This window comes from Aythya marila (assembly GCF_965140915.1).
Source record: "Aythya marila genome assembly, chromosome: 15".
NCBI lineage: Eukaryota > Metazoa > Chordata > Aves > Anseriformes > Anatidae > Aythya > Aythya marila.
Window position 1 is genome coordinate 11855520 of NC_139056.1, and position 20196 is coordinate 11875715.

The 20196-nt window shown below is 45.1% G+C and overlaps 1 protein-coding gene across 5 annotated transcripts; it reads right to left on the reverse strand.

Moving 5' to 3' along the window:
* CYP2W1 (cytochrome P450 family 2 subfamily W member 1) lies at positions 1-20196 on the reverse strand. 5 transcript variants are annotated; one of them, XM_082772040.1, is made up of 13 exons: positions 20066-20196; positions 18135-18230; positions 17886-17977; positions 16257-16382; positions 9249-9355; positions 6995-7157; positions 5535-5684; positions 5272-5429; positions 3594-3764; positions 2797-2935; positions 2260-2444; positions 1515-1656; positions 1-1021 (listed from the first exon to the last, which is right to left on the reverse strand). In XM_082772040.1, exons 4-13 carry the CDS (start codon positions 16264-16266, stop codon positions 834-836), a joined length of 1413 nt encoding a protein of 470 aa, XP_082628166.1. In that variant the 5' UTR covers positions 16267-16382; positions 17886-17977; positions 18135-18230; positions 20066-20196; the 3' UTR covers positions 1-833. The 5 variants fall into 5 exon arrangements, with proteins under 5 accessions (XP_082628166.1, XP_082628163.1, XP_082628164.1 ...); XM_082772037.1 differs by having other exon boundaries at positions 9249-10103; XM_082772038.1 differs by lacking the exon at positions 17886-17977 and having other exon boundaries at positions 9249-10103.

Consider the following 20196-nt stretch of genomic DNA (forward strand, 5'->3'; position numbering starts at 1 on the left):
GTGAGCAAGGCTGGGAGCAAAGACATATGCACTATTTATTTACCGTTATCCTGGGAGAATCAGATGGTTCACAGGGAATAGGAGTCTTCTTCTTCTCATCCAACAGCAGACAAGGATCCCTCCCAGGGGTTAACCTGCTCAAACACTTTGTGGGACAATGACTCAACCGACCTCCCTACAGTACTATCAAGTCTTTCTGGCCTCCATTCAGCATTTCAGATCAAGGAAGAAGCAAGCTGCTGTAAATGACAGTCCGATTGTCTTCGGAGATGAAGGGATGGGATGAGGTCCCTCAGAGCACAGGGAACCTAAACAGTGCAGGGTTTGCATCTGGTATTCAAACCCAGAAGAACGGAAAGTGTTGGAAGAACATGCCTCAGACATAAAAAGAGCAAGTATCAAGGAATAATTTATCACATGTACAGCAAGAAATGGGAAAAAAGCAGGGATTCGAGGATGAGACAACACTGGTACCTAATAGTGTATTCCAAATGAAGAAATAACCCCCATCTGAGAAACATTTTCTCTCATAAGCTCAGAACAAGGATAACTTTCTTACATTGTGTATTTAACGTGTAAAGCAGTGACGGTTCTGTCATTTCCAGCCATCTATCTGGCTGGTATTTTCCAGGTAACCTTACCCACCAGCTCTCCTCTGCTTAGAAAAATATTTGTTCAATAAACATTTTAAGCATAGAGCCAGTACTTGAAAGGCTCTGAGTAAGAAGACACTACTTGTATCTACTGCATAGGGATCTGATTTCTCTGTTGTGCATCTGTAGGGCTCTGCACAAAACAATTACAAGGATTTTCCTCAGCTCCGAGCCTTGGGCTTATGAGCGTAGCACAGCGCAGGCACACTGTGGATGGGGTCTCATGGTGAATCCAGCCTCTGCCGTTGTGTCCAGCTCTGATTCTTTGACCCCAGATGGAGGCTTAAAAGTAAATTTCTGGATCAAGCCAGTGAAGAAGATGAAGAGCTCCACTGTGGCAAGGCTTTCTCCAATGCAGTTTCTCCGCCCTGCAATGCCAAAAGCATCGTTGTCTGTAGAGTAGTGGCTCCCCAGACAACTCTTCCCTCCTGCTTGGTAGCAACAGTGTGAGGGACAGAGCAGGCTGTAGGAATGCAAAACAGCATGGGGAGATACTCAGCAGCCACCACCACTGGTCTCCTACACCTATTTGAACACAGCTGTTTCCCTCTAAGCCTGCAAGGAATTGATTTGGGATAACCTAGAAACCATCCTTCCCAAGGGAGAGGGAAGGTAGAACTCTTGCTTGAGGGTGTTGAGGCTTCTATAGTTCCCAGTAGTGTCTTTGAACCGTAGGGCACAGTGTGAGGAGCTGTTTGCAACTCATCAAGACCCAGAGCAGATTTCTGCACCATTCCCACCAGTGATGTCAGTACTGTTCCTAACAGAGGCACTCTGTCAGAGGCAATCCTGACTCTTGACTGATGTGTTCTGTGGAGCTCTGGGCGCTCAGAGCCCTGTGCAAGGCCACACTTTTGTTACCTGTGGAGAAGGGCAGGAATGCTTTCTTCTTTACGAAGTTCCCTTCTGAATCAAGGAAATGGTTTGGGTTGAATTCATCTGGCGTCTCCCACTGTGTTTTATCCAGCAGCACAGAGGTGAGCAGAGGAATCACTGTAGTTCCCTGCAGCACAACCACGTTCTGCTTAAGGGCTTCGCCCATGCAGCCACATAACCACACCTCCCCCTTTGGGCTGCCTCTGCAAGCAACGTTCCAAAGAACTAGTTGCTAGATTTGTGCATGACCAGATGATGCTAGTTAGTGGAGAGATCCTGTTCACTGGTATCACTGACTAGTATATGATTAAGTAACAGTGGTTGTGTGCTGTTACTGAACGACATTAGCCAGGCTTCCTTCCTGGCCAGATAATCTCTGCTTGCCTCAATTAGGCAATACGACAATGCCACCGTGCTCCAAAGGCAGCACTGCTTTATAGGGCATTAATGACAACGGAGAGAGTTAAGAGAATAGGGAATGGACTCCAGATTATCACGACCGAATGAGAAAACAAACAGAGTAATGGAAAATGAGGAGTTGTGTGCATAACCCTGAAGTCACACTTCCATCAGTTTGGATGCTGAGGAGATGGAGGATTAGGAAACTGGCTCTTCCCCATTGAAAGCCCTGTGCCACAAGCTTCCCTCCTTCCTGTGACATTTTGCCCTGTGGGTCACTGGTGTGGTGCATGTGAACCACCCTGCTCTTTGTCCGGAGAGCAGCAAGTACCTTGGGTATGAAGTAGCCTTTAAAATGTGTGTCAGTGGAGGTGCACCGGGGAACGTGTGGCAGGAGGGTGACAAATCTCTGCACTTCGTGAATGACCGCGGTGGTGAAGGGCATTTTTTTCCGGTCCTCAAAGGTAGGCAAGCAGTCAGGGCCAAGAACTTGCTCAATTTCTGCGTGCACCTTTTCTGCAGGGCAAAAGGAAGGCATGAAGTGAGTTTTCCTCAGTGTTAAAGCACCTTCCAAATCCCAGCCCACACTGACTGTTGGCTGAACTACCCCAGGGTGGTGAGAGATGCAGGGCAGGGAGTTTCCCAGCCCCAGGGAGCAGATATGAGGACAAACCCTTAGGTCCTTTGGTCCTGAATGGCAGCATGCAAAGTTTGGACAGAGGTGGACAGGTTTCAGGCACTCAGATTTGGGATGCTCTAGCACACGTGGGCAGCTATGACACTTTTACAGGTGAGCAGCATTTATGAAGTCTCTGCAGAATACTTTAATACCCTATGTAAGAAAAGCAAAACCATAAAGGTGTCTTACTTTGAATCTCAGGGTACTTCATCATCAGCAGAACAGCCCATTGCAATGTTGTGGATGTTGTCTCAGTGCCAGCCATGAGCAGGTCAAGTGCAGAGGCCAATACATTTTCATCATGGAAAGGACTATCTTTATTTTTCTCCTGTAGCAAAAATAAAGAAAAAGTCACTGCTGTTAGCATGGAAAACAGAACTAGGATGGTGCTCTCAAACCCAGAGTCATATGATCACAGGAGGTGGAAGAGAGCTGGGAACCCGCATGGCTGGGAACCACCTCCAGGCAAACTCATGTTCCAGTTCCATTTGCTGATTCCCAGTCCCATCACTAGAACTAGTCAGGATTCACATCTCTTTCCAAACACACCACCTCTATGCACCAGAGATTTCCTGCTTAATGTCCTCCGCTAGCTTTAAAGTCTGTAGTGAAAACCCAAAGAACACATCCCTATCTGGAAAGAACACTGCCAACCCACGTTTTATATACACAAATACTTCTGCTAACAGTCTAGGATACATCTATTCATTGCTTTTTTTTGGACTTCTTATTGTAATCATGAGCACCATGATACAACATCTCATTATCTAGAAGGGACTGTCCCTGGAAGATGTTAAAGGAGATACCACCCAAAGGGGTAAGGCAGTCTTTAGAGACCTTACAGTGTGATGCATGTGAATAGGAGGATGTTTATCCAAAATTTAAATATTTTCATGTAGACCTTAGCAGAGTGCATTCATTAATCAAGCAACACGGAGTGTCTCCGCATAGATACCATACCAGAAATCATCATATTGTTAAAATACCTCTTGTTTGAATACCAGTGCATCAATGTAGCTTGTCAGGTTGTTTCCATTAATGTTTTCTTTGCTCTCCTTGATGTGTTTCTTTAAGATTACACACACCTCTTCTATTTTTTTCAGTATAATCTTGTGAGGTTTGAAGAGAAATCCAAGGAATGGGTAGAAATTAAATAGCTAAAAAAAAAAGAAAAAGGTATAGAAAAATATAAATTTCCCAATTACACTGTAAAACTTAAGTATCATAATGGAGAAATCATTTAAGTGAGGAACCAAATGATATAGTATTGGAGTTTCTCTTTGTTGGTAACTTAAAAAAATTTACTGTATTAAAATGTCTCCTTTTACTAAAAATTCTTTACAGAAATGAATGGAGCTAATCAGACTTGTCTAGACATAGCCTATAAACATGAATTAAAAAAATACAATTAAGGGAAAGTGATAGTGAACTCATGAAACAATGAAATTACATTTTTAAGGAGGTAATAAAGTAAAAAGATAAAGCATTACACTTTAGCAAAGAAAACTTCGGGTGTTTAGCAAGCCCAAATCCTCGTGTTTTAAAGTTGTTAGATCATCATTTTTAACTTTCACATGGATTATAAATCAATTACACTCACTTCTCAGCATCATTAAATTTCACAGCACAATAAATAGTTGCATTTTATGTGCGGGGGGTTACTTACACCATTTCTTAATGTTATAAATAAACTGGCTGCAGAATAAAATTCACAAATCTCTTGTTCTACACTGTGCTAACCAGTTATAATTTTGCTGTTTTCTGCAAAAACTAAACCTGTTGTAGAGATTAAAAGAAAAGGGATGTTGCTCATGTCTTCATTGTACATTGTTCTTATTCAGGTAAAAAATCATCAGCATCCTTTTTTTAATTATTTTTCAGACAGCTTTCTGGATGACTGTTTCAACATTACCTTGAGTAACTAATACTCTATTCCTTGTGATGGACTAAGATTAACAAGAGCTCTTGGAGCAGATGAGAGCCCCTTAGTTGGAATATACTTCTTGTGCAGCCCTGTTTAGCAGGCATGCCCTCACTTTCCAACTGATTTAGTGCCACAATAGCAGGTGTGAAAGGTCTGTATATTGAGTCTGCAATCCTGTACTCTGTGACTTTACTAGTTTATGTAGCAAGAAGCCAAAACACCAAATCTTAGTCACTCCCAAATACATGTGGAATCATCCCTAAGGCAACTGGTTACTTCTGGGATGTTCACACAGCATGGCTATTTATGATGGTACATGCACAAAGCCAGTATTTTGATATTTCTATCGCTGCTATGTTTTTAAAGAAAGAAATTCTGGCCATGCCCTCCGAAAGGCACCTGATTCCCTCCAGTCTCTTCCACCCGAGCCTTGTTTAGACCAAAAATAGTAGGAGTATGGCTGAAAACCTCAGTTATTGCACTTTCAAGCTGCAGAAGTGAGCACATCCTTTCTTCTGACAAGGTCACTTCAGTGTTTCAGCCCAGTGTTACCATGTGATGTTGAACCTCCTCTGCAGGACATATGCTGTGGGATTTCACAAAGGCGGAAAACCCCTGAACAAAGAATGCTATGTTTCAGTACCCTAAAGCTTCTTCAAAACCATCCAGCGTTAGTAAATCGCCTTGAGCTACCAACTCCAATGAGATACTGGAGCTTCTCAACACAGAGGGTGACTTACATGCAAGAACGGAGAGCCAAGAAGGAGCATAACTTCATCTATGAGTCTTAGCAGAGTGGCAAATGTTGGGTCTTCATAATCAAACCTTCTCCCAAAGAGTATAGCAAAGGTGATGTTGGTGGGGGCTGTATTCAAACATCGAAGTTGGAAAGGTCCACCTGGGAACAAACAAAATCATAACTGTGTTTGGAATTTCCAGAGCAAGCCAGAGGTCTTCGCTATGGCTTTGCCAATATAAACCAACCAACACATCCCCAGCTCACCTTTGAAAGATTTGATCAGTCCGATGAGAAACTGAAGCTCCTCAAGGATCCTTTCTTCTGCCAGCCGCTTCCCCATGCCAAGGTCCCGCATGGCTGTCATGGTGAACCGCCGCGTTTTCCTCCAGAGCTCTTGAGATGAGAAGAACACACCTACGGAGGGATTGCATGGCTTGTTTGCCGAGGTGGTATGGGAATTTCTCAAAACCACCACAAGCACAACTATTTTGCAGCCTGGAGGAGCCTGCTTGGGAGGACTGGGGTGCTTGGGGAAGGCCAGCCCCAGGTAGGTTCTGTAGGGCAGGAGGCAACCGTTAAAGCAGCCAGGTCCTGTTCACACCAAATCTCTGGGTTTGGCTTTTTTGTAGCTTCGTCTCTTTGCAGCCATACATGGCAAAATGCTCTATGCATGGTATTTATCTCAGGCTGACTTGTTTTTTCTCAGAAAAACAATGCAGCTGTTTCACAGAGCAAGGCTGGGAGCAGATGACAGTGCTCTGACCATGTCATGAACAGGACAAACTATTTCCCTGAAGTGCTTGCATTTAGGGGATGAACTTTCTTCTGCGCAGGGGGACAAGGAGGGGTGTCAGGGAGGCACCACTGCTTACAGCCAGGAAATATCCCTCAGCTGGCGTTAAGTAATCAGCCAAAAAATCTCGTATTTGACAGAGACAACCTTTATGGCAGAGACAGTTTGGGTACAATTCAGAAATCCTCCCTTCCCAGGTGGGCTTCAGAGGCTGAACATAGTCTGTATCATCATGCACAGGCTGCGAAAGCAGCATAGCATACCCTTCCTCACCCTGGGCCTCACTCTTAAAAACAAGATAAAAAAAAAACCCACACGCTGTATGCATTATATACATATTAGGTCATCAGATCTTTTCCTTTCAGCCCTGGATTATTCCCTTCATTGTTTTTCAATGTCTAGTCTTGGGCAATGTATTACTTTTTAGCATGCAATTCAGAAACATGCCAAAAATCTGTTTACAGAAGTAATTGTTTGAGGTACAAACAGCCCGTGCTATTGCACTCTTGCCAGTTCTTGCAGTCTTTATCATGAGTCATGCCTGATCCAGGCTTTGTCTGAACTCCCAGTAACAGCAGAGAAGAGATTGCATAAGGACCTCGGCCTTCATGTGAAAAATAATTTCCTTCCCTCTGCACTGTAAAAAATCCCTTGAAATGTGAACCCAAGTGATGCTAAAAGAAAAAAAAAATGATAAGGCACACAAAAAGATGCCTACAACTATTCTTCTGAAGAAAACAAACAACAGCCCCCAAACCCATCAAAAATAGCCCTTGAAGGTACGCATGCAGCTCCAGACTTAAATACTGCTGCAATTGAAAGAAAAAAAAAAAAAAAAACACGCAAAAAAAAACAACAACAACAACAACAAAAACCCAAACACTTAAGAACCAGCAGTGAACACGTCCTTATCTTTTTAAACCTCCAGTACCATTTCCATGTTGGATGTGATGGAAGATTGGTATAATGGGTCTGTCTGCAAACACATCCGCCGTGTTCAGCAGGGCGTCTTTCACTGCCTCGTAGCCAGTCAGCACCACCACCTTCTGAAACCCCAAGTGAACAGTGAACACTGGCCCGTATTTCTCTGAAATCTACAAGGAGAGGAAATAGAAGCCGTCAGTGGTAGCAGTGTGTTTTGCTGTGGTGGTTAAGGAATTGCCTTCACTCCTCCTCCTGTGGTCAGAGGGGCTGGAGAGATGCCAGAGATTGAACCCTGAGACACTTCAATTAAACAGGAATCAAAGCAAATACACACTGGGCTGTTCAACCCACAAACCCACTCATTTTCTGAGCTGTTTGGACCCGCTTTGGCCCAGGGGGTTAAAGAGGCAGAAAGTAACAAGACCCTTCGGACACTAACACCAGCACAAAGGCATCAGGGACATCTTGCAGGCAGCTACCGGGCAACGTCTGAGCTGGTGGGCTGCAATGCCACAGCCCACCACGAGAGGATGGAAGAACAAAGGTGACCTAATTTATGATTAAATTTAAATTAAAAAAATGCCACAATTAATGCAAAGAGATATGTAATATGGTTCACCAGGGATGGACATACAAGAAACCATTATTCTTTCAATCCATCTGAGGAAATGACCACTGTCCCACACACTTCTTTCTATTTCTGCCACACCACAGTGTTCAAGCCACTGTACACCAGGACAGGTCTGTACTCACCAGCGATGCTTTACAGCAAGATGTGAGAGCCAGGCAGCAGCAGCTCGCTGCAAGGCTCATGGACACAGTCCTGCCAGGCCATATAGGGATTTAAGACTTGACTGAGAGCAATGCCATTGAAACTGCACAAAGCTGTTATGAGATCGAGCCTGGTGTCCCACAAAAGACAGTTCAGGAAATATAAACCAGAGGAGAAAACTTAGCAACCCCTGCAGCTGTACCAAACCAACAGGTAGCCCTGGCAGAGTTTAATCTGCACTTCAGCAGTATAGCCAGACTCATTTTCTTTATGAAAAATAATAATAATTAATGTGTGTGTGTGTGTGTGTGTGTGCGTGTGTGTGTGTTAGGAGGACTCTGATTTCAGTCATCCACTCAAAATAACACTTTGGTTGCTGCTGCATAATCTACTAGGCAAATATCATCCCTAACACCTGCCCACTGCTGCAGCCCCAGGAGCCCTCTCATTGTGCTCTCCCATTCACAGTTTCCAGCCTGAATGCAAGTCAGGGCAGAGCAGGCATAACTGGGTCTGCTCGGCAGCAGGCATCTTTCTCAGTTGTTTTTTTGATGCCATAATCTAATGTGGGAAAAAAGGCATCGGTGTGCCAAACGTGCTTCCCAGCTCCCAAGCCCTGGACTCTGAGTGCACTGAGGGCTGGCTGGTGGGATGGGAACAGGGATGAAGATGCATCTCCAAAGGCATTTTGGAGGCCCCTCACATGTTACAGAGACTGGAGAGAGACAGGGAAAGCCAATCCCTCTTACCATCCCTCTTACCTACGCAGTGCTAAGCACTCCGGAGGGCTGCTGACAAACTGATGCTAACAGGCGTGGTGTAAGGAGCAGGATACTCACACCCTGGGTCCCAACACGTGGAATGCCCACTGAGCCATATTTTGGCTCTAAGAGAAGAAACACATTGAAATTTTCTATTTTTTTTTTCTGGAAGACAGATGCAAGACAACCGTGACTCTTACAGAGAAATTTGTCTTGCACAAGTCCAAGTCATTCACTATTTCAAATGATACAAATTTTCTCCTACTTCTCTTCTTTGGGCTGTGCTATCCTAAATCCCATTCAAAGAACTGCCATCATGAACAAGAAATACAAGCTATTTTGGCAACTATACTTAAGCATCCATCTTTCAACTTGGCCACACGGACACTCAAGTATTTTAAAGTATTTCACAACACAAGAAAGATGCCAAAGTTGAAGTTCATCAGTCCAAACAGGACACTCATAGTTCTCAGTGTGTGAGTAGTCCTCATGTAAGTACTGCTCATATTTAACATCAATTTCTGCAGAGCTGGGATTCAAAAGTTTCCTTGGCCATTTTAAAACCTTTACATTTAATTTATTAAACTTCTTTTTTTCTTTTTTTTTTTTAAGTGCACTTGGCACTGAACAATTATCTCAGAACTGTCATCTGAGGGAGAATTTTAACCAGGTACCTGCTGACATCCAACACCCTGAACACCCCAAAACCAGAAGATGCTTGTTCTTACCTTCATTAGGGACTTGTCTTGCCTTCTGATGTCCAGCAAATGCAGGTTACCAATGACTGGAAGAGGAAATGGACCGGGTGGCAATTTTAAAGCTGATTGCTTGAAACCTTGTAAAACATAGAGTGCAGTTAATAAAATCAAGAAGCACAGCCCACAGATGAAGATGGGCATGAAGGCAGCCATAGTTTGGTGGAGCCTGCCTTTCCGAAAAGCTACCGAGAGATGTGTTTATTGGAATGTTCACATTATATTTATTCAGAGGATCTGATACCAGGGGCTTTTCTGAGCTTTGCTCAATCTTCCCTTCCACGCCCATATCTCCACAAAACTTGGAATTTATGTCTGCACAAGGCAAAGTCCAAACACAATTTGGGGAGGTGCAGGCTCACAGGCTTCCCACATCATGGGGCATGGCTGGTTTGCTTCATTGCCAGAGTTTGGCTTAAATTCTTCTGCCTGCAATAATTTGCCCAGCACCTGGGAGTCCCACATCTGTTTCATTATTAGGCATTAATCATGAAACCCCTCTTTACATTCCTTCTTCATCCCTCTCTTCCTTCCTCCATCTAAACTCTTCCATTCTCCACATTCAGCCTCTTCCTTGAACACAGGCAGATCTTCACCTTTTATCTTCTAGCTCTTTACCTTACAAATACTGATCCCAAAATAATCCTTCACAAACATTGCCCATCCCATGGTACAACAAAGCAGCAGCAGATTCTGCAGGCAGAGACTTGCTCCAGGCAATGCATGAAGCTGGCTGTAAGACTTCTCCAGCTCCTTCCACCTTCTTGTGTCCTTGCAGTGAAGCATTTTCTCCCAGTGAAAGGAAACAGAACGGGACAATGCAAAAACCTGCAAAAAATCCAGGACACACTTGTTGCCTCTGCAGATTTGGAACTCTGCTGCTAATCTCTATGAGCAGCTCCTATTTACTGACACTTTGATCTGGGCTGTCCTAAAGATCTGCCTATAGACTGCAGACAGAAAGCTACGCCTCTCCATCGGGGTAGCCCTACAGCCTGCTTATGTGCCACCATTACACCGGATCGATCGGCTGTGAGCACACAGCGTTCAGCTCATTTTCTCTGCTACTGGCTTGCAGTCATTTTTCCGGTCTCCCTTGGAGGACACTGGGCTGGTGCTGCTGGGCTGGGGTTTGCCCAAGCACCTCTCTGATCGATCCGTCTGCTGGTGGCTTCCAGCACCAACCAACACACAGGGTCCCCACAGCTACAAGTGATTTCAAAGAAAGAAACCTGAGCTACCAGGCTTGAAGGATTGGCCAGTGCTGTGTACAACACTTAACAAGGCACTTCTACAGCTCTTACTCTTCCCTACTGCTGGCTGCATTATAGAAAGCTCAATAAAATGCACTTGCTGAGCTCCTCTTGTTTTTCTCCCATCAGAGGCTGGTGAAAAACTAATTCCTTGCTAGAAATCCCAAAGTTATAATTCAGTTTTGCGCCTCAAACTTTTATGAGCAGGTCTTTCAGTGAGGTGACTTTCTTCCTGCTTCCCATACAGTGTTACCTTCTTTACAGGACAAAATGAATACAAAAAACATGTCTTGGAGAGCTGGGTTATTGAACCAATATAGATGTGGAAGGCTTTGTGCCAGATCTGCTGTTCCCACTGGTTTCTGTCATCTAACAGAGTGAGACCTGCCAGAGGTTTCCTCATTATAGGAAACACACATTGCTTTTGTAAAACTACCGTCGTCTCACACCTGATGCAATAGTCCCACAGGTAGGAAAAGCACATTTGATGTCTCTTTTTGGAACCCTTTTAGATCACAAGGATTTCACACTACTCCCTACTGCGATACGAGGTGGCGTCAGCCCTCAGTGTGCTTTGCGGTTGCTCCAAGACCCAGCAGGTTCGCACACCCTGGACCACTTCACCCCAAACCCACTCGTGTTATAAACAGCATTTTCCTGTGGTAAGACCAGGAGACTGGGAGTCTGGATATGTGCCTTCATGTCCTTGCTGGGACAATGACTTGTCTGTGTGGCTCTGAGCAAACCACCCGAGGACTGCAGCGCGCTGCCCTGCTCCGGGCTGGCCTGGAGAGCAGCGGGGTTGTGCTGTGAATGCAGCCCTTGTGGCTGCAGCTCCCATGGGGCTGACTCAACTTTGCTACCGTCATCGCTGGAAGGTCTTTTGGGCTCCGTACAACAGGAGGTAAGCAGCAAGTGGTGTAGGAACTGTACCTTCTCACAGCGTAACGCTTACCAAAGGCAAGAGGCAGAGGTGGCAGCTGGGTGCTGAAATTGTCTTTGTGATTCCTGGAGAGGGAGCGAGAAAGCAATGAGACTGCATCTCCATGCAGAACCCAGCAGGGAAAAGTCAGCTCCCTGCCTGCAGCCTGTGCAGCGAGGGAAGGGGGAAGGTTATTCATTACCTGCTGGGTGAAGCAACCCACAGAAGAGGTAAAGCTGGGCAAAGATAACAGCATCTTAGATGGCATGCAAAAACACTTTCCCATAAGAGATATAGGTTAAAAATTAAAATGAAAATTAATCTTTATCTAGGAGTAAATGAACCTTTTGAAAAACCAAACCTCCCCAGCTCTGGCAGGGTCACGCCACAAGTCAGAGGAGAAGTTACAGAAAGAGAGGCCCTTACACAGAGTGTTCCAGGTATGAACCACCCACGGATTTGTTGTTGGAAAAGAAAGTCGTTCCTTGGCCTATGAGTTTGGAGATCAAGGCCTTCCAAATCAGAAGTTGAACAGAGAGGACTGGAGTGCAGAAACCAAGCTCTCCTGCCTGCGTCAGCCCATGGGGCCAGCCATGGGCAGGTGGGGTGTGAAAATCACTATTTCTGGGTGTACCGTACTATGATTATAATTTTGCACTGCAAGGAGCCTTGGCAACAGCACGCCACTCAAGCCCTGCACCTGGAGGAATCAGAAGACAGGGCCTTCAAAATCTTCCAGTGGTATCAGGACTACGTTTAGCAGGTGTTTGAATCTGCCCCCCAAAGCAACATCTGGTAATTCCGGGTAGCATCATACTATTCACCAGCACGTACGGCAGTCACACACAGAGCACGCTGGCATGTGCTCTCACCCTGCGGCCAAGTCCCTGCCCCATGCTACTGCTTCCACACCCCATGGGTATGCAGCACGCACCAATTAATGTCCCTTCTGAGCATTTGGTGGCTTTGTGTAACAGGCAGTAAAGCATTCAACTTCTGTTTAAGAGAAAAGGCCTTGGTCCCAAACCAGACTGCCCTTTCCTTGACTCTGTAATCTTTTTCAAAGGAATACAATGAAGTAAGCAGGCAGCAGAGGTGAATGCTCCATCCCCTCCCCAGCACACCCAGCAGCTCCGGCTGATGCTGTGTTACTGCTCTGAGATGCTCAGGCTCCAGGGACCAGCCTGGCACAAGCTCTGCTCACAGACCTTTTGCTCCTTTCTGAGGCCTCAGGATCTGCTCTTAACCATAACACTGGGCTCTCCTTCCCCACGATGGAAGACCCAACTGTAGCACATTTTGAAGTAGGATTTGCTGTGCTTTTAACATTCTCCTTCCCTAGCATTCTCATCCCATTTGCCTGCCCACTAATCCTCGAAGCTTCAATCATGGGTTTTAGCAGGCGCTTAATTATTCACAAGCACAAATTTAAGATAAATACTTTTTTGCTCTTTCTGCCAAGATTTCAGCTTCACCCTTTCCTTTTTCTCTCTGTAAAAAAAGACCTAAACTTCCCATCTTGATCTACTCCTGAGGGCATCCACGCACAATCCTGCCTTGGCTTCTCCACCTTCACCTGCACAGAAAGCTCCGCAAAGCTAAGCCTGTGACTCGGTGGAAATGCATGCTGCCAACCCCAGAGCCATGGGAACAGCCACCCCTGCACCCAAATCACCCAGTCTCACGCCATGGGACCCCGAGAGCAGGACCCTGATGATGGTTCCAAAGCAAACATGAAATCACGGGCAAAGTCGTCTACCTACACAGCTCCCTGTTGCTACACACCAACCAGCAGCCGACCACTCTGCGATAACAAGGTCAGCCCTCTCCAGGTTGGGTTATTCAAGCTGCAACCTTGAAATCAGCATTCGAGTGGGTTTGAAGAGGCTGGCTGAGCACATTGGCTGTGGTGAAGCACCTTGCACAGCCAGGATGTTGTTGACCGCACAACGAGTGCCTTTAAGTCATTGATCCCTACGAAAGCTTTGTCCATGAGGTCAGAGCCGCCTGTAAAAAGCTATCTCCCATAACAGGGCTTGGCAGCACAAGCTCTGCCTGGGTTTGGAGAGGTCTTGTGCGCAGAACAGCAGCCAGGCACTTGTCACAAGGAGGTTGAAGTGCTTAAATCAAATACAAGCTTCCGCAGTGCTGTGCAGATTGTCTTTCTAAAAGCCCCAACACATCTCTTCTCTGCTGCATTCTCAGCTACTCTATTGCTCTGGCATTGCTCACTGCTCCCCAGCAGCGGCACAATACCCATCAGTGCGGCACGGAGTGAGCTCCAGCAAAAGCACTGCTTTTATGCTTGCTTTACGGGGGGAAAATCCAGCTGTGAAAGTTCAAAGGCCTCATGAGACAGTGGCAGGAGCAAGATTGGAATTACAGCCATTGCTAGCAGGCAGACTGAAGAGGGTGACAGGCCACTTGCCACCGGCAGGTAACGATGCAACTCAATCTAACATAAGGTTATTTTATCCCCCACGAACACCTGAAATCTGCAGTTTAAAAATTCAGCCTGTGGTTTTCAACCCATATCCTCAGCAGTGGCCATACTACAAAACAAGCCCACCTCAACATGGCTTTGAGCTGCTTTAAACAAACCCGCCCCTTGCTGGAAGCAAGCTAGGGATTGGCAAACTGGAGTTTGGGAACGTTTGCCACTATATTGCTTTGCTGTGTCACTGTCTTGAATGGCCAAGATGCATGCCAGAGACTGTGCTAAACTTGCCCAAAGGGACACCATGTTCTTCTTTAGGTTACAGATTAATATTTAGTCCAATCAGTAATTTTAAGTTAAAAGGTAGCAGTATTATCTGACCAGGTTAGCAGCATAGACAGTTATCAATATGCAGCAAGGAAGTTTGTCCCTTTTAAAGGTGGGTTACAGTGCTGGCCAACCTTGTTTCCCTCGTGTGTTCTTTAGGAAGCAGGCAATAAATCCTTGAAATTTTGCTCCATCAACCATTGGCCAGTAAAAGTCTTACTAGGTTGCAGGCATATGGTCTTGAACCACTAAAAATTCAATGTCAGTGGCCACAGTGTCGTTAACCTCACATGGTGTGGACACGTTTCTGAAGCTGCTGGCTCAACACTGAAAATTTCATCAGGTTGAGTCTTCATCAGTGATATGTTTGCTCTCCTGAGATAGCAAAAAAAGGCAGAAGGCAACAGTTCTGCTAATGGGAACTGCTTTTTTCTTGCCTTCCTAACACCTATGAACATGGAGATGACACGAAAGATTTTTCTGAACAGTGATTTTTCCCAATCACTAGAATAGTCTTAGAGCTCCAAGAGGAGATGATGGGAAGCAAAGCCAGAAATAGACAGTATGCATTATGCATTCCAATTTTATAATTATGCAAACATAAATCTAGCTAGTGGAATAGAATCTTCTAAATCACTGAAGTATTCATAAGCATTCTGCTTTTTATAAAGAAGAACTTATCATAATCCCACAAATATTCCCAGAAGAAATTCCTGTGTGTTTACCTCAGCTCTCGACTGATTTCACAATCAAAGTTGAACAAATATATGTGGATAAGTCAGGCTGTTTTACCCAGACCTGCGGACCAGCAGGTGTCACTCCCCTGTCACCATCGTGCCACCATTCGAGCAGGTGAGTGACCTGCAGGAAGCAGCGCTTGCTCCCAAACTTGTTAGATCAAGGAGCTTTCAAACTCCAGAGAACAGGGACAGGATCAGCTTGCCATCAGGCTTTAGAAGTTCATCTCATCCTTTACTTGGGCTTCTGCTGAGCAGAGAGGGGAAGAGATTCAGAAGGAGCTGAGCTCTGGGATGGGACAACTTAAGGAAGATGCATCAACTTTACTGAGGCCAGCTCTTGTCCCCTGGCATCATCCCCGAGTTTCACCCTTGCATTATAAAAGAGCTTGTCATTAACCTCAGTAGGAATTAGGGACACACTGCAGGGGGCTCAATGCCCTACCCTGGCTTCAGCAGATGCCCAGATGACGACACATTGATGACTCCTCTGTGCTGTGCTTGCCATTTTGCTGGACACAATGGTGGATTATGTGCTGCTGTCACCAGCTCTGCGGGGAGTTTCTCAGCAAGTGCAGCTCCATCCCACACCCTGCTCATACAAAGACGTGCAAGAGTGACGCTGGCAGAATATTTAGCCCTGCTTTGCAGCACTGTGGCCCCGTAAAGAACACAGAGAAGATGATTAGCTGTCCTGTCTTTAAAAGGAGACTGTGTTCTAATTGCTTCTTAAAAAAGCATTTAACATGGGCTCTATTTGGCATGACTCAGTGCTGCATTTCTAAATTCAGTTTCTCCCATGAAGTTTACTCTGGCTGTTTGGTTGGGTTGCATCCACATGCTATTTTTATTTTTTGATCATCACGCCTGTTTACAGCATAGAGGAACAATATGGGAACAGAAATAAGGCTGGGACAAACCCAAAGGAATGAGACCATTAATGGTATTGCCAGCATCTCTGGGTTGAAGAGCAAGAGGTCCCACAGCTGTGCAGCTCCTCAGTGCGACTCAGTTCACTGCTCCATTCTAGTTACGTATTTCCAACCTCAGTTGTGTTTGATTTACTCATCAACTGCAAATTTAATACCTAACAGTTAAAATGCCAGCATGTTCTTAAAATGCTAGCTTCATATCTGCGGTACACTGTAAGAGAGAATATTTTCTGAAATACAAAGGCCGATTGACTGGGTATCACAACAGCATCACTTTTGTCTTCCTTAAATACAGTGATCAGAGTATTTTGAATAGTAGCCTGCAGCTACTGAATACTTTTCTGTCTCAAAATAGACATAAGCCTCCTCCCACCTTTGGCCATGAGCTGCTTGGTCACTGAGGTTTTGGTGGTTCTGTCCAGTTTCCTGGGCTATATTCAGTATGCGCAGCCCATCTGGTTGCTGACCCTTTGATCCGGGTGCCAGGTACCAGCTTATCCTGAGAAGCACGGAGTCAAAAGGACAAAACGTTAGCGGGGAAGGTTTGAAAAAGGAAATATTTTTCTATATCTGCATTTACATTTTTAATATAGCAGTGTTGTCTAGAGGCCAGGTTTGGGGAATGGAAACCAGGAGCGTGGTTTCTATTTTCAGCACAGCCACTGATTGCTCTGTGTTGCTGGCAAATCTTTTAATCTCTTTCCCTCCGCTGTTCCCTTCTGTAATAAAGGGATGATCAGACCTCCCCAGCTATGCGTTGTGTGGCAGGATCCTCTGATGAAACACGGCAAGGACAAAGTACTAAAAATCATTTTATATGGAAAGGCCAAGGGGTCACAGGTATTTCAGTACAGTCTAGCTATTCAGTGCCCCTTTATGCATACACCATGCCTTAATGCTAATAGAAGTTATATATTAAAATGTAATAGAAAAGTAGGCCCTTTAGGGCACAAAAATAACCACATCCAGAGTATCACTGAATAAATACAACATGAACTCACTCCAAATACTGAATAAATTGAATGGCAAGGCTTTATTAAAAAGGGAAAACCAAGTCACCCAGCCCTCCTCCCAGCAGGCTTCTAACCACCCTCAGCACAAAATGTGGCTGAAAAGGAGTGTTGGGTACGGGCTTGGGGAGCATGACAAGTGGTCCCATAAATGGCCCAGCATTTCCAGTTGTCCACTCCTTTAGCCCTCTGGCATCTTTCTGAGGAGATGCCAAGGAGCTAGGTGAAGGACTGGGCTCCCGAATTGCAATACCACATGGAATCAACCCGTAAATTACACATCAGCCCATGCTCATGTTCCAGAGCTCTGCCTGCTTGCCACTTGTCCTTTTGTCCTCCAGTACTACCCCAGGGCCCCTTCAATGCCATCATCCCGCACTGCCAGTTACCAAACACCATTTCTGGGCTGCTCTGCAAAGATACTGCTTGACAGTCAATGTGCTTATTCTTTACAAGGCCTCTTGGACCATTCTGAAATAACATGCATATGCTTTGGGGGCAGAGACCAGCATTTATTTTAAGAGGTGGTTTAGGATCAAAACAGTCACCACTCACTCTTCACATTTACTATTCAGGATTACTGGACCACAAGTGACCTTTCAGATTCTTAAGACTTGGATTACGAGGGGCTTTATATACTAAGCCTAATGACTTGAATTATAGCCTGAGCAACCTGACAATCAGAACAGGTCTACAGGCATTTTACTTTCTTCTATCCACAAAACGGCTTGGGCATTTCAAACCATTTCAAGAGAATGTCAAGTTGGTGCCCATTATAATGATCTAGTTGAGTTGCAAGAAAGATAACATAACCTGGGTGAAGGTCGTGCCTAAGAGATATGACAGTGTTTTCTAGATAAGCCAGCTGAGACATCTGTTTTCCTTCCTCTGAGACAATTATTTTATCATTTTCAAATATTAAAAAAAAAACAAACAAACTGAAAAGTACTGCGCATTTTAATCTGTACGGCTGTAGCAGCACAACACGGTACCTTGTCATTTTCAAATCTCTGCAGCAAAATGTTCCACAGGACTGATGATAATCTCCCTGACACTGGCTGAACTGCAAATATCTTTCAGCTCTCTAAAAAAACAACAAACCAGGCATCAGCAATTTCTATGGCATCAAGGCATGCATGCTGCAGTTGCCATTTTCAATCATCATTCAAAAAGTTTAACCTTACAGTGAAATTTGCTTCCCGTTCAATGTATTTGAAGCACAAGGTCGTGTTCTCCGTTACCTGAGCTCAGCTGCCCACACCAGGACTGCTGCTGGGGTCCGCAGAGCATCCTCTGAAGCATTCCTGCGCAGGGCTCCCAACAGCAGTGGCTTGTAGCTGTACAGCAGGTCAAAAGTTTAATTTGACTATTAAAGCAGTTTTACAAGGTATACGAGCCCCACTGCCAGAGCAGTGATGCAAATCAAGGTTGACTGATCCACTCTGCTGAGTGAAACGCTGTTCTGTTAACAGGAAGGGGAGCATCAGCACAGGCAGAGCAGAAAAGCACACACAGAAGCTGTGCTGTTTGCAGAAGGACTGCATTGGTCACATTCCCTTCATTCTTCTCTTGGAGAAGCAACCATCTATACCACTTGTGTTGGGAACAACACAAACCCACACTCACCTGCCATGTTTTTGTCTTCCACTGGGACACACACACACTAAAAACCAACAAAGACTGAGACTGCCTGCTCTGCATTAACTGAATAAATCAACAAAAGTCACTGTTTTCTTATTAAACAACGTCAAAGATGTACTCCTGATCTCTCTGTGGTTATTTTTTTATCCTTTCTTTGTCCAAAGACAGCTGAAATAATATAAAAAGGGACTCAGAAAACAAAAGGGGAACCCCTGATTTTATTTGAGAGCACCAATGAATATTTTCTAAGTTTGAACCAATCTCTGGAAACAATTGGCAAGTTTGCTGTGGTTTTCCTCACACAGACTGTGCTCTGCAGTCTGCAGCCTTGGCTGTGCAGAAGAAAATACGACATAATAAAGCACCGAGAGCTACTTCATGCCAAATTGCTGCACAGGTGATCATTTTTGAAGGAGTTTTATTTGAATATCACAGACTCAGACCCCAAATAGCTGTATCATAGAATCGCAGAATCCTTTAGGTTGGAAAAGACCTCTAAGATCATCAAGTCCAACCATTAACCTAGCACCACGCCATGTCCCTAGGCATGGTGCTAGGGACACATCTTTTGAATACCTGCAGGGACAGTGACTCAACCACGTCCCTGGGCAGCCTGATCCAATGCCTCACAACCCGTTCTGTGGATAATTTTTTCCTAGTATCCACCCTAAAACTCCCCTGGCACAGCCTGAGGCCATTTCATCTTGCCCTGAAGAGGACAAGAGGAAATCTGGCCTGTTTGGAAAATAGCCATCCTGTTTGGAAATAAAAGCTAACTTCTGCATTTTCTAACTTTGACAAACCATTTTCCTCCTCATCTTCTTTGCTAATTCAGTCAGCTGAACATTTCCACCCACCAGTTAAAGTAAGCTGTAACCTGCTTAGGAGCTTGTACAGGAAGAAAAGGAGGGTAACTTGTGCCATATCCATAATGCAACCATCTGCCCGCGGCAGGTTTTCCATCTTTGAGATTGAACAGCGTATTGAAACCACTGGAAATCAGAATTACTTAAAACTTTTTCTTCTTTGTAACAACAAAAATACCCAACAACATGCTGAGGTTGTTGTGATGGAGGTGTGTGCTCTGCACGAGCTGTACAAGGAGCCCACCACACCGTGGGACAGGGAGGAGGCTCCATGCAAGGTCAGGCTTTTTAGGCATCCAGCACAGTTTTAAAAGTGCTTGAACAACCTCTGACATCCTCCAGGACCTCTAACACTCAGCACAGCCCGGGATGAGGATCAGACAGCATCACCTCTTCCAAACAAGGATAATTCAGTTCTTACAGAATAGGATATCTTGATGCCTTTAAATCTCAAATGCCTTCTGCCCTCCTAACTTAAGTGAGGAGCACCAGAAAGCGCTTTGTCACAAAAAGATGGGTGGTGGAAGCAGCCTGTTCTGGGAGGACAGAGGGTGTGAGTAGACCTGAGGACCTAGAAGAGACGTGTGAGGACCATCTGCTAACAATAGGCCTGGGAAGCTTCCCAGAAATGTTGGTAAAGGTTATCACGTAACAGCCATACTGACCTGGCCTGTGGTGAAAACAGCTTACACCACTGGGACAAGTTTCAGTTTCATCCACAATACCTTCAGCCGCTTCTTCATTATCTATTTGATGGTGATAAGGAGCAGAATGTGACCGAGACACGGTGGCCTTC